General features: G+C 52.9%; 2 protein-coding genes across 2 annotated transcripts; one reads left to right on the top strand and one right to left on the bottom strand.

Moving 5' to 3' along the window:
- Positions 1-322: 322 nt before the first annotated feature.
- Positions 323-6,575, top strand: CSUI_002980 (subtilisin sub1). Its single transcript, XM_068063178.1, has 8 exons — positions 323-1,687; positions 1,966-2,132; positions 2,681-2,834; positions 3,289-3,437; positions 3,825-4,136; positions 4,321-4,477; positions 4,858-5,130; positions 5,418-6,575. The coding sequence occupies exons 1-8, from the start codon at positions 1,315-1,317 to the stop codon at positions 5,693-5,695; spliced, it is 1,863 nt and encodes a 620-aa protein (XP_067924843.1). The 5' UTR covers positions 323-1,314; the 3' UTR covers positions 5,696-6,575.
- Positions 6,576-11,908: 5,333 nt separating this feature from the next.
- CSUI_002979 (snare domain-containing protein) lies at positions 11,909-15,487 on the bottom strand. Its single transcript, XM_068063177.1, has 5 exons — positions 15,443-15,487; positions 14,895-14,954; positions 13,793-13,893; positions 13,015-13,071; positions 11,909-12,349 (listed from the first exon to the last, which is right to left on the bottom strand). The coding sequence occupies exons 1-5, from the start codon at positions 15,476-15,478 to the stop codon at positions 11,968-11,970; spliced, it is 636 nt and encodes a 211-aa protein (XP_067924842.1). The 5' UTR covers positions 15,479-15,487; the 3' UTR covers positions 11,909-11,967.
- Between the last annotated feature and the right edge of the window lie 22 nt (positions 15,488-15,509).

Genomic DNA, 15,509 nt, shown 5'->3' with positions numbered 1-15,509 from the left:
GTAAGGAGTGATTAGTATTTGCCGGTGATGGAACTTTCCCCGCTTTACCGCTTGTTGTGCCATGCCTGCCAACAATCCGCCACACTACCCGGGAGACGACACCGCTCAATAAGAATTCTAGGCAGCTCATCCGCTACAGTGGGGCAAGAGCTCCAGGCTGAATCATCTGCTAGAGCTGCCCTAGCAAAGACCGGATCTCGAAAATCTGGAGCAGACACATTTGGAGGCCCAGCCCTGCAGAAAAACAAGAGAACTTCGACGCCGGCGCCATCCTAGCTAATACCTGCTCTGTAGGTAATACGCGCTCTCTGTTTTTTTGCAGGGTATACGGAAATTCGAACCTGGAACCACTGCGGCTGTCGCGGCTAGGCTATGACCAGCTGGAGACAACGTGCGCTGTGATGCTACAATTGAGTGTCCGTGGACACTAGCGTCCGTACCGCGGTGAGTAACGGGTTGTCTAACTCTGTAAGCGTATCCGCTTTTGCCTGCTTTTCAATATGGAGACAGCGGCTAAGCATCTTATCCTGCAGCACTGTCAATGCCACAGTTGCAGTCTGTTCGCTCGCAGAAGACAGAACGAGCTCTAATCTAAGACCCTCGCTCCTGCAGAACCGCTAGCAAAGACCACCCTTTTCCCTCGACGATGCCTTTTCTCGAAAGGAGGTCTCGCCTCAAGCTGGTAGCGCAGCACCTTAAAGCGACGTTTGCAGCTGCGCCCGAGGGTCAACAGCGCAGCCTTCTGCTGGAACCTGCTCTTCCAATTTGTCGAAGGCCGTGCCACGCCACACGGTCACCTCACCACGTGTAGTATAGCGGATCATCCGCTGCTTTCTCATCGAAGGCTCAAGCCCGAAGCCACCTGTCTCCATCTGAGAAAAGAGAATCCGGGCCCGTAGAAAAGGTGCGCTCTGATACGCCTGCTCGTCTCTGGAGGCGCAGCGGGTCTCAGGAAGGTCGGTCCTACCAGACTTGCCAACACGTGCGTGACGTCTGCTTGGAGGACGTCGCGGAAGGGCGCTACTTGGTGCTCTGATTGCCGTTTCGGACCGACAGCAAACTTATTTTCCGGCACTCAGTTCACGCCCTGCCAAGGAATTTCGGTGAACTGTTGCGACGCGACAGCGGTGTCTCACACTTGTGCTTCACAGTGACCTCGCCTTCGTTTGCACTGGCAACAGTTTTCCAAGTTCATTCAGCTCACCGCTAGCCCTCGATGTAATAGGGCGCTTCAAGTTTGGGGTGAAGGGGCCGGCCTTGAGAGTATTCCCGTTTTGAACGAGCGGCGAAGGGGATGATCATATCGGAATTGGAATGCGGGTAGGGGCAGACCGACAACAATCAGATGCTAGTCCGGGCTCCAACGCCGAGGACCGCCATTCCATTAAGTGTACCGTTGACTCGGTGTGCTTGCTTTTTTTCCTTGCCGCGCGGCCGCACATGGCGCGACTACCTTGTCGTCTTCTTTTCGTAGCTGCCGTGGCGTTGCAGTTTCCTGGAGGAGAGGCTCTTCATCTCCGCCGGGACCTGGGGGACTTGCAGAGCGGGAAGCTGCAGACGGAACCGGCAGTCAGCGACACTGATCAAATCATCGCTGGCGTCCGTCAAGCGGCCAAGGAGTTTACAGAACAGGTCGAAGTGGTCAAGCAGGCACGCCAGGCTGGCCGTGGCCACGACGAGTATGCCGGTAAGCCCTTTGTGATGCAGCCTCCACAGGGTGGGTTTTCGGAGCGGGTCTGAGGTTGCTTCATCGCCAGTAGCGGGACGAGAACCTCACCCTCACAGGATTCTGCATGGCATTCACGGTCGTGTGCCCTACGACCGAACGCGATGCGACACGGGCACCTGTTTCATTTCGCGGACTTGGGGAATCTGCCCCCTAAAACAGTTGCGCGTGGTTCAGAAGAGAGAGTTGTTTGTCTAAGTCATCTTTGATTACTTCTGGTGTGGTGGTTCGTTTTCCAGACGACAACATTGCACCGAGTTTGAAGGAGACGCCGGCTGTCTCTATTGCTTCAGAACAGCCAACCGCTGAACTCGTACCTCAGATTCCGGACCAGGAGCTACCTCTCAGGCTCTTGATCGTCGATAGGGAGTCTGATGACGACTCACCAATTCCGTCTTTCGTAGAAGTAAGGGATTCGAGCGCGGTCGGGAATCGGGTGTGTGAGAATCTCAAGGTTCACTCGGGCGCTACTGAGGGAGGTGCTGAAGGCCTGATGTGTGTTGGAGTTTGCTCCGTGTCTCGGAATTGTGTAAGACGGTGAGGCGCCATTCCGATGGTGCCTGTGTTTGAGATCACCTGTTCGGTGCTCATACGTTTCGGGGACTATTCGTCTGTCTAACTCACTGCCTTGTTTGTGCACAGTGTGAGTGGATGCGCGGGAGAGTGGAATATGTGTTTTCAACAGCTACGGGAGTCTGATATTAAGGGCTTGGTCTCAAACAAGGCACCGCACTTCAGCGAGGTAGCGTAAGCTCAGGTGACGATCATCTGCAACCGCACCGTGTGCTGGGCCGTAGTCCTCGGTTTTGTTAGGTGACGCACTTGCAGTTAACTTGGAAACCCTTTCGCGCTGTCCGGCATCTGTGCTAGATTGTAGTGCCGGACCGCCAGTGTGCCCTGCGTCTGCTCGCGTGCTTACGCAGAGTTGTGAGTTTTGATTGCTGATTTTTCCAGACTGCAGAGGAATCTGATGTGGCGGATCATGTTGGGAAAGAGCTCGGGGGGAGCCTGAGGACGTTAAACGAGACAGGCGTGGTCGTGATAGATCTTCCATCCAACACAACGGATGCGGAACTGAGGAATTTGATCGATGACGCGAAACGCCGAGGTGAGAAGGATGAGCGCTTCACTGTTCGCAGTTGATCGTTGACTTGAATCTGGTCCGACGAGGACGAATAGCGTTGTCCAGCACGCAAATGGGTGAACAGAAGAGACATACTTCTACAGTCGTCATGAACTGCGGCTTTACTGTCCTTCCGTGCAGGATGATGCCGGTCACCTTCATACGTTGTTGTCTCGTGCACGCAGTAGTGGTCCGTATGCTTGTCTGACGTAGTTCGTTGTCTAGTGGCGTCGGCGACACTCGACATTCGCCTGCCCTGGGGCCGGGTGTTCACCTGACAGTCGACCTATTGGAATTAGCGTTGTGCCGAGTGAGGAGGGGCTACCATGCCGCCTCGAGTCTATCGTCAAAGATGTGAGTGTTTTTTTCCTTTTCTGCAATGCGGACTGTTCCTGAACAACTGATGAGGAGTTTTGCTTTTTTTTTTTTTCTGACGCAGGTGGTTTGGTGGAGCCGGATCATGTAGTTAAGGCGTTTGACACCTCTCGGAAACTATCGGACGACCCGTTGTTACCCCGCCTCTGGGGTTTCGATGAGCTTAATGTGAAACGCGCATGGGATTTGATGACTACTGCCGACGTGTCTGAGGTACGGCTTTCAAGCGTGGGCGTGTGAGCTGCCGCTGCAGTGCCCATTTTGCTGGTTCTGTTGGAATTGTCGGACGCTTTCAGTCCGAGCGTATCTTCACCTGTGACCATTCCTATCGTTTCTCTGTTTCTTCAACCATGGCTTGACTGTGCCTTTTTTAGAGCAGAACACAATAGGGTTTTTTCCTCTTTCCTTCTCAGTTTCGTATCTGCTTTTCCACTTGCAGAGGGCGCCCCTCACGGCATTGCCTTCGTTTTGTTTCTTTTCCCTCAATATGTGTGGGAACCACAGAGCTACCAGGTGTACAAGGCGTCTAGCAGATCTGTGACCGGGCGTGTCCTGCCTCGGAGATCAGTGCTCTTTTTTGTTTTTTGATGCTCGGTATAGGACAACCGACCTGTGGTCTGCGTAGCCGACTCCGGCGTGGACTATCTCCATCCGGATTTGAAGAGTAACATCTATGTGAACGAAAAAGAGCTAAACGGAACTCCAGGTGTTGACGACGATGGAAATGGACAAGTTGACGACATATTTGGAGCGAACATGATCAGCCGGTCCAATGATCCGCAGGACGATCAGTCTCACGGCACCCACGTTGCGGGCACGATCGGGGCTCATGGCAATAATGGCATGGGAGTTACCGGTGTTGCTTGGCGACCGAAGATCGTTCCCTGCAAATTCATCGGCGCCGACGGCACAGTAGGCACTGTGAACAGATTCTCTCTTCTTTCTGGTCATTGTTCGGTGTGTCAGTTTTGCTGTTTTGACCTGTTCTGCCCTGATCTCCGCCAGGAAAGCCTCCGCTTTCCTGTCCCTTTTTCCCGAGAGAGCGATAGCAGATGATTCAGATGAAAGTGTCTGCCTGTTTATGCTGTGTATGCAGGGCAGTGTTTCGGCGGCGATTCGTTGCATAGATTACTGTGTCAGGAGAGGAGCAAAAGTGCTGAATCATAGCTGGGGGGGACCGGCGGGCAGCGTGGCTTTATTACGCGCCCTGAACCGAACAGCCGACAGTGGTGTTGTCCACGTCGCGGCGGCAGGTCAGAATACAGTCCTTCTCCTAGGGGCCATCAGTTTCTCGTGATAAAAGATATTCGACCAATGTAAGGTGTAGTGGTGTTTTAGTGTTGGTTCCCCGCCTTTTGAAGTCGCTATTTGGATCATAGGTGGCAGCCCGAGGTACAGTACGCGCGGTCGGTAAGCTACCACCTGAGATCTCTTCTAGTCAGATGTAAAACGAAGGCACACAGTTGTCCGGTGTCGGCTTTATGTCTTGACGTTGTTCCGCCTCTTATTTGAGACTATCCCGTTTCGGGTCACAGTTTGCTTCCGCTTTTCAGCGTAGGGAGTAGGCTGCATGCCGCGGTGTTCATTTTTGAACTGCGATTCTGTATCTCCGCCGGTGACCACGTGTTTACAGGGAATGAACGGACGAACATTGATATTCAGGAAGTGTATCCTGCGGCGTACTCTAGGACCCTGGACAATGTCATCTCGGTGGCGAATGCAAAGCGTGTTGGACCGAGCGGACCCCATAGCTTGGGCTTAGCTAGATCAAGCAACTACGGGAAGGAGAACGTTCAGGTCGCTTGCCCCGGAACTGATATCGAGTCAACTGTTCCTGCGGTTTATTCACCTGCGGGACGGTACGCTTCGAAATCTGGAACGTCGATGGCTGCCCCAGCTCTTTCAGGTAGGTAAACTCACAAAGTGTACGCGACATGCGTTTGGGGGCTCAGGTGAAGTACGTTCGTTGTCGCTAGCCGCTGCAGATGCCTTAACGGCAGGAAGGAAGTGTAGGCTCCCCATTTTCGGCCCCTAGGAAGAAAAGTCCATTTTTGGAGGCACGTCACTGAGTGATAGCCTCAGGTTCTGCGTGTCTTCGTAGAGTTATGGCTGCCGGTCGATGATAGCATGTCGGCCGCAACAGACTGTTTTCTGACGGTATCATCAAGCAATGTGCTGGTGCTGTGATGCCAGGAATCATCGCCCTGATGCTTGCCGCGAACCCGGAGTTGCAACCACATGAGATCAAGGAACTTGTGCACAGGAGTGTCAAGGAGGTTCCCGCTCTGGTGGGGAAGGTCGCGTGGGCCGGTATTCCTGATGCCAGGGTTTGCGTAGAGGAGGCGCTGGCAGCGAGGGGGGTCGAGAACACACCACGCCCTGCGGAAAGAGCAAGTGGCGGCTCTTTTTCGTTGTGCGTGTCGACCAGCGTACTTCTACTTTCTTTGTCTTCTTTACTTCTCCCCATGTAAACTCAGTGTAGCCTCACTAGTCTTGGAAGCCTAGTCAGCGAATAGAAGGTCCGTCTTGTCGGATGTGGGACTCCTCATCAAGACGGATCTTGGCACCGCGCTGCAGAAGGCCGCGTGCCCTCCTCAGGGCTCTTTGTCCGTCCTCTGTCGGTTTCATATATTTTTGGGGCAGGCTCGCTGGTGCGTTGTCTATCAGTAGTACCTTCTAATATCCCTGCAAGTTCGTTGACCTAGCTTACGGCGGGACGCTAACTGAGTGTATTTGTGAATACCCGGGTGTCAAGATATCTGGGCTTGAGTGGGGGTAAGGTCAGAGCACGCTGGCTAGGGCGCTTCTTATCTTCTGCCCAATGTGCTTGCTTCAGTTTGTTGCCCATTTCCATTCTGTTGTTGTCTGGTTACCGAAACTCCATCTGCAGGATATGGGTGCTACTGACAATCGCAAGCCCAGCAATGCAGCGTAACGTTTCGTGTTCGTTTGGGACCTGAGTGTCTGGTGAAGGTACGCTCCACCGTAAGGAGTAGGCAGTATGGGGGCCGTTTGTCAAGTTAAGACGGGTATTTTCCCTTTTTTGCAGACCCTCGCTCTTGCTTTCAAGAGCACAATGTCGGGTGGGAAAATAGGAATCACCCCCATGACTGGCAGAACCTTTTATTCTAGTGCATTGCGGATGCGCCTTCGGGAGAGTGCTGTTGCGCGACTGGATTAACGACTGCCGGCTACGATGCGTTGAGAGTTAAGGCCTGCGCGGCCCTTTTTTTCTGTGACAGATTTTCAACAATTTGCGGTGGGGAAAGCGCACCCTACAGAGCACGGAACCCGGATCACTTTTTTGTTTACATATCCGAAGAGAATCAGGACAGCCGCAGTACCCGCACGCGGACTGTAACAAGCGTGTGTCCGGGGTGGCAGCAGTAGGTATTGCAATCATATTTCTTCACGTGGCGTCGCACTCCGGCAGCCTATTGTGACAGTTTACCGGCCAGGAAGACTTCACTTCCCATTCGTAGTTTCACGCACAGTCGATAGCAATTGCTGGGCCGCAAAAATCTCCCCAGCCATCCCGGTGGACGCAATGACCTCGGCGACGTCTCCTATTAGCTGTTTGTCTGGCTGCGACCGAGCCAGAAAGCCGAGGCAGCAGTGCAGCATTGACACGTGCGGACTGCCACACAACTGGAACTTCCCATTCCGTGTCTTGGAAACCCCAGCCTAGTCAGAGGAGGGAGGGTGGCAGTCCTTTTGTCCGTCAATGGCAGTAAGAATTCTGCCGCTTGCGCAGACAGGAAGTCAACGCAGTAGAGATGTAACGCGGGCGGGCCTTGACACTCTAATTACCGATTGGCTTTGGTTATTGCTTTTCTGCCAGCTGTGTTATTACGATTCAATTCTGATAGTGGTAGGCCTGAGACGCTCTTGACGCAAGAAACCATCAGACTCCTGGAGGACCATTATGCTGGTCATGGGCTCAGTCAGTACCATGTCGCTAGCTGTGTAACAAGCGATCTGCAGAAGCTTTCGTGTCAAGTCTGATGCTTCAGATCTTGTACTGCCGCTCTCACAGAAGACTTTCTAGTACAGGGCTGAGTGCACAGCGGGAGCCGCCGCCGTGTTAACTCCCCCCAGGTGGCTGCAGCCGTGTGGAGCAGATCTTACCTGTCTAATCGAGCTGACCCATACGCCACGCTAGTCAAGAGCTGTTTAGACATCGACGACACTACAGGGGACTGCGGCAGCGTCGTGATGGGTGGCAAAATCGTACTGTCTAGAGACAGCACACTCGGTTGGCCAGTTCTGCTCGGCCGTCCGCGCACTCATGGCAGGGGAGCGCGGGTTCGTCAAGCGCTGGTCACTGGGAACAAAAGTGAGCAGAGTCAACCTTCTCTGGTCGCGCAAATCATGACTATGCTCTCCGATTGTTTATCGCTTTGCTCTTAAGGTCGTGACGATATTTTCTTCGGGAGAAACGCACGTCTTCGCCTCAGCGCATGTAAAACTTTCAGTCCGCGTATTGGCTTGGAGAAGACACCTCTCGGCGTGGCTTTTGAAACCCCACCGCGAAGACAATCGCCGAATGCGGAGATGACTGCCTCGCGACTCCTGCAGTCTCGAGCGCGCCGTGTGCGCCTCGCGGTGCTGTTGGTGTCTTTCCTTGGAGTTAGCTCTGCCCTGTCAAGCCAGCTGGAATTGACGCGCTCGGGTAAGCCATACTTGGGGTCGGCCGGTGGTCAAAGGGCGTGGGTGGCTTCAGTAGACGCTGACGCGGACTGTAAGGGCACTGAAGCCGCTTTTCTTGGTTTGCTCCGGCGTTTACTCCAATGATGGATCCATTCCAGAACACCCTCCCGGACGCTTTTTGTTCTGAAGTTCGTTCAGCAGTCACCAGTTGAGACTCTCTCTGTTTTGAGATGTGTTTAGCAGTCAGTCGCCGAGACTCCGTCTCGGGGCAAGCACTTCAGTTCACGTATACTTTACGAACCTGCCATTTCGGCGTTGTTCGCCTCTGTCGTGCTGTTGTTTTGGAGACTGGGGTAGCGGACACGTTTAGACCAGACCGCACCTTCCAGTTGGCCAGACCGATCTTTCTGTGTGGGCACCGTGGTGGTCCGGTGCACTCGTGCTGCCTGCACTTGCAGCACCAAGACAGCTGCTTGGTGGGTAGTTTGGTCAAATGAGAGGTACGAGTTCACCCCCTACTTGGTACAACACTTCAGAAGACAAACCCGTTTGTAGTTTCATCGTCATCTGCTTGTGGGCAGTAATCAGAAGTAAAAAACGTGAAGAGGATTCGTTCTACTCCCATTACGCAGCAGCCATACAGCGTTTACGATTCCCTGGTTCCGACGGAGACAAACCGGCTTCCTAATACCTGATGTCAGGACAGCTGCTGCGCGCGTTTTACTGGCCAGTGATTCTCTTACAGCAAACAATGAAGCTGTCTCTTCGCTGACAGCTTTTTTCGATTCCCGCGGCTAAGTAGTTTGTCGCGCCGTCTTTGGTAGCCACTTACTTCTCGTCCAGCATGACTTAGGCTTTCAGAATGGCAACCACACCGCGAGGGTCTGGCTAGCCTAACTAAAACCAACTGGTGGTGTCACGTCTGACTTGTGTTCGCAGCACGATCCTCACGAAAAGGACAAAGTATTACCAATGATGACAGGGTTCCCGCTGCGACAGGTGAGCGGTCATCTTCGTGAGTGTCCTAGGTGTAGGCTGAGGCTCCGTGTTACCGACGTGGTGGTCCTTCAAGCAACCAGTAACCTTCCCATGCTCGGTTCGTTGCAAGCGCGTAGTGACTTCCACCGGATAGCCCGCGCCTCACGTTTTAGTGGGTCAAAGACGCCAGAGCGCGCAGCACCCGCCGATTGCTAGAGGAAAGTGGCTGGCAGCGGCCGGCCTGTACTGTGTTACACGGCCACAGGCCACTCTGCTGTGCGCGCGACTACCACGGGTAAAGCACTGCATCCAACGGCGGGTCGCCTCTGCGACAAAGCTCGCTTCTCGGCACCTCAGCCGTGGCGGCTGTCTCCTGGAGTGCTCGTCAGCGTGACCCAGTGGCGATACCCAGGTATAGGTGACTTTGCTCCACCTCGGGTCACCTTCTCTGCTCCGGCGTGTGCTTTGCAGATAACACCAAAGAAGCTCGGCTTGAAAGTGAGCTTGAGCGGCACATATTTTGGCGGAGCGTCCTTGTTCCTTCTGAACGGGAACAACGCGCAGCTTCACTCAGTACAGAACAATTCGTCTGCTTCGTAGTCCCGCTCCTGAGAAAAACTGCTAGTTTACGGCCTGCCTCGCGCCCACGGCAACGCATGAGTCGACTGCTGCGCATCCTTGCTCAAGAGTGTAGGCAGAATGTTCTGGTTCTCCGAAGCTTCTCTCGCAGCCCAACGCGGCATCAGTGTAGTTTCCGGGCTCTACTTTCCCTCTCGCGAGCAGGTTGCCGTTGCCAGTGTGGCGCAGAAGGCTGTTTTTCGCAGCACATCTGCCAACGGCCCTTCGGGCTGTCCGTTCTGTACTCTGATGTGATGGTCGCATGTACCGTCCCCGATGCCATGCTTTGTACCCGTAGTCGATCGCCCGGCGTCCGTCGATCCCACGCCCATGGTGGAGATGGAGAGGCATCCCGGCCGCCCCGAATACCGCCCCGAATACCAGGCAGCACAGAAGAAAACAGGTACGGAGATGGCAGTATTCGGCGCTGTCATCTTATGCACGGTAGGCAGTCCTCATCATCGTGCCGTCCGGGACCGGGACTTCGCCGGTCGAAAGCGTTACCACTGCAGAGAGAGCGACAGGTGGCCGTTCCAGTTCTAGTATAGCGGGACGGCACTGGTTAAGGCTGCGTCAATACGGGTCTACCCCGTCCGGTCTTCGGCTGTCTCCGAACCGTGCTTGCTTGACCGGGGACGGCAATCCCCAGAGGGATGCTGTCCCACCAACAGCCAAATCTGCCAAATCTTGAGGCGGTCTGTCGCGTGTGGTGTACTCGGCGTTACCTACAGATCAGCATCAGACGACGTTCGTCAAGGTCCGGGAACCGTCGGAGGTAGCCACTACCACTGCAAAGAGCACACCTCAGGAACCGGTGTCCCCTAAACCCAAAGCCCCTAAGAAGGCGCGCCAACAACGCTGAGGCGAGACCGCGATCGACAAAAAAGAGTAGACACTTCGACCGGCTGCGGCCTTCGTTGACTACCTACGGGTCCAGGAGACCACAGTCGCCGGAGTCTGGTGGCAGTCCAGAAGGGCTTGGCCTGGGTTTGCGGAAGCCAGTTGCTCTGTCAGCTGCGAATTTTTCCTGCGGGAGCTTTTTCGTGTCTTGTCTGCTTCGACCCCATACCGATATCGTAGGAAACCCTACACTGCTGGTTGCTAGACTGTTCCTGATGCGGTGACAGGGAACGTGGGGAGGCCGGTTGGCCGACAGTTTGGCGCAGCAGAAAAAATTTCGCGCTATCTTGTGAACGCGTAACAGTCCAGGGGCGCTTCGGCGCGTACACTTGCTTTACGCTACGGCACACCCAACTTCAGTCTACAGTGTCCGCAGAAGCTCATGGTCGCCACTGTGGCATAGACCGCTTGAGAGGGGGTGAAGGGTGTTAGACTCCGAGGACACCGCGTCGCAGGCTTCGCACACCGCCTCTTGAAGCACTTTGTTACTGTTCCATATTGCAAGTATCCTACACCCTAAACCCTGCGTACAGAGCTCGGCACCTTGAATCATAACGCAACAGGGGCCGATACCCGCCTGATCCCCGACAGATACAGGGACCAGGCGTCCCAACAATGACGTCTTTAGCCTTTTCCCATCTTCGGCGGCGGGACCAACCTTTTGCAGTGGCATGAAAAGTTTCCATGTACCGGAGAATCGCAAGCCCTCGGCGCTTCCGTGTGGTGTGGCTGCTGCAGAAGCTTCCGACTGGTCTTACTCTTCACCCCGGCGACTGCCCTCTATCGAAAGAGCTCCACTAGTACCGCCTCCCCCGTACTGTAGTCCCATTCATCTTCGATGAACACCTACACAGCGCCGGAATCAACATTTTGAGTGAAGGATCCGATGGTGCGCAGCCACTTGGGCACGCTAATAACTAGCACACTACAGGCACCAGTAGCGTACCCGGGCCAGACCCGAGCCTCTCGACTGCAAGTAACAGACCAGGGTTATGAGTCGACCCGAAGTACCACCTGCATAAGCTATTTTCGCTGGAATCCTCATCTCGCTCATTCACCCATCCGAAACTGTGATGTCCTAACGTCGTCGCCGTAGAAACCGATATGCGAACTCCGTTCTGCAGTCACGTATCACATGACTAACACGGGGTTGCATCAGCGCGAAGCTCCCTACCAGGAAGCGATGCATCCAAAGCGCGACTCACGATCTGTGAGACGAAAGTAAAAAAAGTCTTCGAAATCCGCCAGCCATAAAACAGAGAAACCCGGGACTGACAGGGACATATACACTCTCAGTCAAGCAATATCTAGGCTTTCGCGCCAGACTTCTGCAGTTGCGGATGCCCAATTTCCCGTCTGATATTAATCAGAAGCCCTTGAAATTCCTCAGTAAACACCCACGGGAGGGGGCAACGGCTGAGACAGCCTGCGGAGGAGAGGAAGGAAACTTTTTCAGCAAAGTAAGTGAACGGATTCTGAGTCCAAACAAACTGTCAAGCACTCACGCCGACACTCAACCCCGCCACAACTAAGGAGACTTCCCCTTCCACGTCTATGACGTAGAAAATAAAATGCGGTCCGTCCAACTCGAACGCACTCAATTTGGAGGGTGAGGCTTGAAGGTACGACTCAAAACTCCGACACCACCAGGTAAAACAACTCTTGGACCTCCAGCACTCATTGGCGCTGCCTCGATCACCCGGCCAATAGCCGAACCAACGGAAAAGCGAGATCCTAGAGAGTCCTGTTGGTCTGTCGGAGAGGAGGCATTAGGACTGCTCCTCCCTTCTAGCGAGCTGCTCTCTGCTGAACTTCCATCTTGACTCGACTTCTCTCCCGGTTCAGAACTAGACGGGGGATTTAGAGACAGCGCCACCTGGGGTGTGTCCTCCGCCCGCTGATGAACAGTGGACACCGACGAGTAGAAGTAAAAGAGAAAGGAAATAACCGCGAAAACCAAAAACAGAACAAGACAGCGCCTGCAGAGAGCAATCACACCCGCAAGACAGGAATATAGAGAGGGTATGATCGCTGTCAGGAGCGCCAGGAAGTTTTATGAGCTGATCACCCGGTGATGATATGAGGGACAACAACACACCTGAGTCCTCGAGACGCCAAGTGAAGGGAGTTGAGCTACTGCACTTTGCAGTGCTTCCCTCGTCCACGGGCTCTCTTTTTGTGTACTAACTGAGACCATGGACACGGCAGGCGAAGACGAGAGAAGAAAAAGAGAAAGAAGAGAGGTTCCTAGACACTCTATCACAAGAAAATGAACAAGGAAACACCCTGTGATGCAGCAGAAAACACATTATGAGTGACACCCTCGGTACGTGTGACACAAAATCGCTTCAGCGAGAGGAAGCACCAAATGATGGTGAAGATGGTGACTTGGCGTTACCAGTTCTATGCACGGATACTATGATAAACACTCAATGCACCCAGCAAACTAGTAACTGAACACCCACCCGACGCAAGGCTCGCGAACTAGTACAAGCGCACCAGTCTCGCCGTCACCACTATGCACACAATTAGAACTTCTCATGATTATGTCAGAATTCACTGACTGAGTTGCATGCTATACGCATCACCGCATGTGGAGCAGAACAGCGCAGTGGCGTACACTCGCTAGAGTGCCCGGACATACCGCTGGCGAGACCTCCGTTGTACTTGATGGGCCTTGTAAAGCTCCGAAGCTGCACCCCTGTGACGCAAACGGAACACGTCGTTTTCTTTCTTAAAGCCAAGTGAAAGAAAGGTGATTGTGGTTTAACCTGACTCCTGGAATGTATGGAGAAATATACATGAAGAAGACGATGCTTCAAGCCACCGATCATCTGTCCGTCTACTGAAGGCTGTTTGCAGTAGCTTCTCCGATGGCTCTGTAATTCTACGCACCAGCTGTGCCTGCCACTGTGTACCGGAGCTTTGAGACACCAAACCCCGTAGCGAGGTTTGGAAGGAGGTACTGATGGTAGTTGAGTACGAACGTCATTTGCAACAGCTCTCTTGATCCAACATCTCCCTCAACCTCTTGACACTATGCGCTTTGCAACACAACCCTGGAAATAACAAACACGTGCATATAAAGATATATATCTCTCTATATAGGTGTATATATACACATATGCATACAGAAGCGAAGGTACAAATGAGGAAGCAGCTCCGTCAACTGCGTTGTTTCCCAAAGCGACCCTGAAGAAACAAGTTAGTCCATGTTACCTGCTACAATGAGAAACCTACGAGCCCGTGCATCACATCAGACACCACCTCTCCTTCTTCAATTCCCGACCCGCACTACGCGGCGCGGCCCCTTCCTAACATCCCTATGCAAGCTGGCCGCGTGCTTGCACATATAAATTCCCGGCGCGAAAAAAGTGTCTCTGCTTTTTCCGAAACCTCCCTTTCACCATTCCTCGACCTACTTGATCTGACTGTGGGCTGACTGCATCTGCGACTCGATGCTTTCGATGCTCGAGCCTTGTTGAAGGACTAGCTGCGCCAAGTCTTTGAAGATTTGATTCGCCTGTAAAGAGACACCAAAGAACACCACTGAGAGAAATATAAAAACGAAACGACAATATATGCAACAACCACTCCTTCAAGCCGTGATTCATCCGCCGAGAACAGAAGGCTCATCTCAGCAATAGAGGAAGCAGCAAAAACGGAATGAGAAGAAGCCGTTCTCTCAAATCAGCTGAACAATCTCTCTCTCCCAAGAACAGTCTCAAAGTCGCAGCTACAATAGAAGTGACTCTATACAGCCATCCGGTTTGAAAGATGCCCAGCCTCTCGTCAGGTGTACATGTTAGAAACCTTCTACTGCAATAGTCGATCAGATCTCCGTAAGCGTCTGGTGTAACGGCCTCAAGATGCTGAGGCAGGTTCCTAGTCTCAAGCTGATGCTCGCATGCTGTTGCTTCCTCACGACAAAAGAAAGGTTTTTCGCTTGTCGTGTTTCGTCACCACAAACCGTGAAAGTCTAGCTTAGTATTTCTAGAACTTCTTCTTCGAGACAGAAAAACAGGGTCTCCCCATTCTACCCTGCATTCTGTCTAAACAAATCTACTTTCTGTCGCTCTTCAGGCGGACGTTCCTCACCCCGCTCCTCTATGTCCGCGTTGTGCGAGCACCCGACAATACCTCACTAAAGAAAGATATAATCCGGCTTTCTATTTGAGTCTCAAATAGAAAGCCGGACGATTAAGATCACATGAAGCTTGTAGAGAAGCCAACTTCGTTAACACTTATCCCCCTGTCCTTCACCAGTAAAAACTCACGACACCCCCATCTTCTCTCTGCCACGAAGAAGAAAGAACCTCTAGCGAAACTCTCTCATGTTATCATTATGACACCTGTGTAACTTTCTCTGGTCGCGAAATACGTCCACGGTTAGAGTACCTACTGGATGCCTCTAAGCCTATTACAGTTTGAGCGAAGAAGGACACACCTGTATCTATACTTCCATTCCCTCGCCTTGAGACAAAGAAATCTCTCTTCGAATAGAAAACAGAACTAGTAACGTACCTGCTTTACTTGACCATGAATCCGCTGCAGACCTTTGTGACGTTCATCTGCCACTGTCCGCTAGAAGAGACAGCAAAAACAACGACACGCAAACAGAGACACCTCGTGGGGCTACTATGCATGCATCCGCATGTCCGTCTTGATGATGAGGAATCAGAGCTCCTATGGAGAAGAGACGCTAATACACTCGCCGGATATATATATTATATAACCACATACAACGACATTCAGAAGTAGAGATGGCTATAGAAACTCCAAACCCGATCACCCGTCTCCGCACATCACACATAACTACCCCAATTTACCTCGGCACCTTCGCTCCCCTACATCATAGTAGGACGGGGAGGGGCCATACGAGGAGGTTCCCAGTGTCTACGTGACTCAGCCATACTAATTCTCGAGGGATCTACACTTTCTGTACGATGTGTCTTGTCCGCTAACCTCGTGCCATAAAAACTGCTGACTACGGGCACCTGCATCTGTTCATCTTTATGTATCCTAACTCGACAGACAACCACTGCTGCCTACCGATAGCACCTCCTGCTTACCTGTAGAAGACTGTCATGCTCTGCAACTTCTTCCATTTCGCTGCGACAAGAAGAACGAAAACAAAAC

This window comes from Cystoisospora suis, assembly GCF_002600585.1.
Source record: "Cystoisospora suis strain Wien I chromosome Unknown contig_1255, whole genome shotgun sequence".
Classification (NCBI taxonomy): Eukaryota; Apicomplexa; class Conoidasida; order Eucoccidiorida; family Sarcocystidae; genus Cystoisospora; species Cystoisospora suis.
This window is presented reverse-complemented; position numbering and strand designations above follow the sequence as displayed.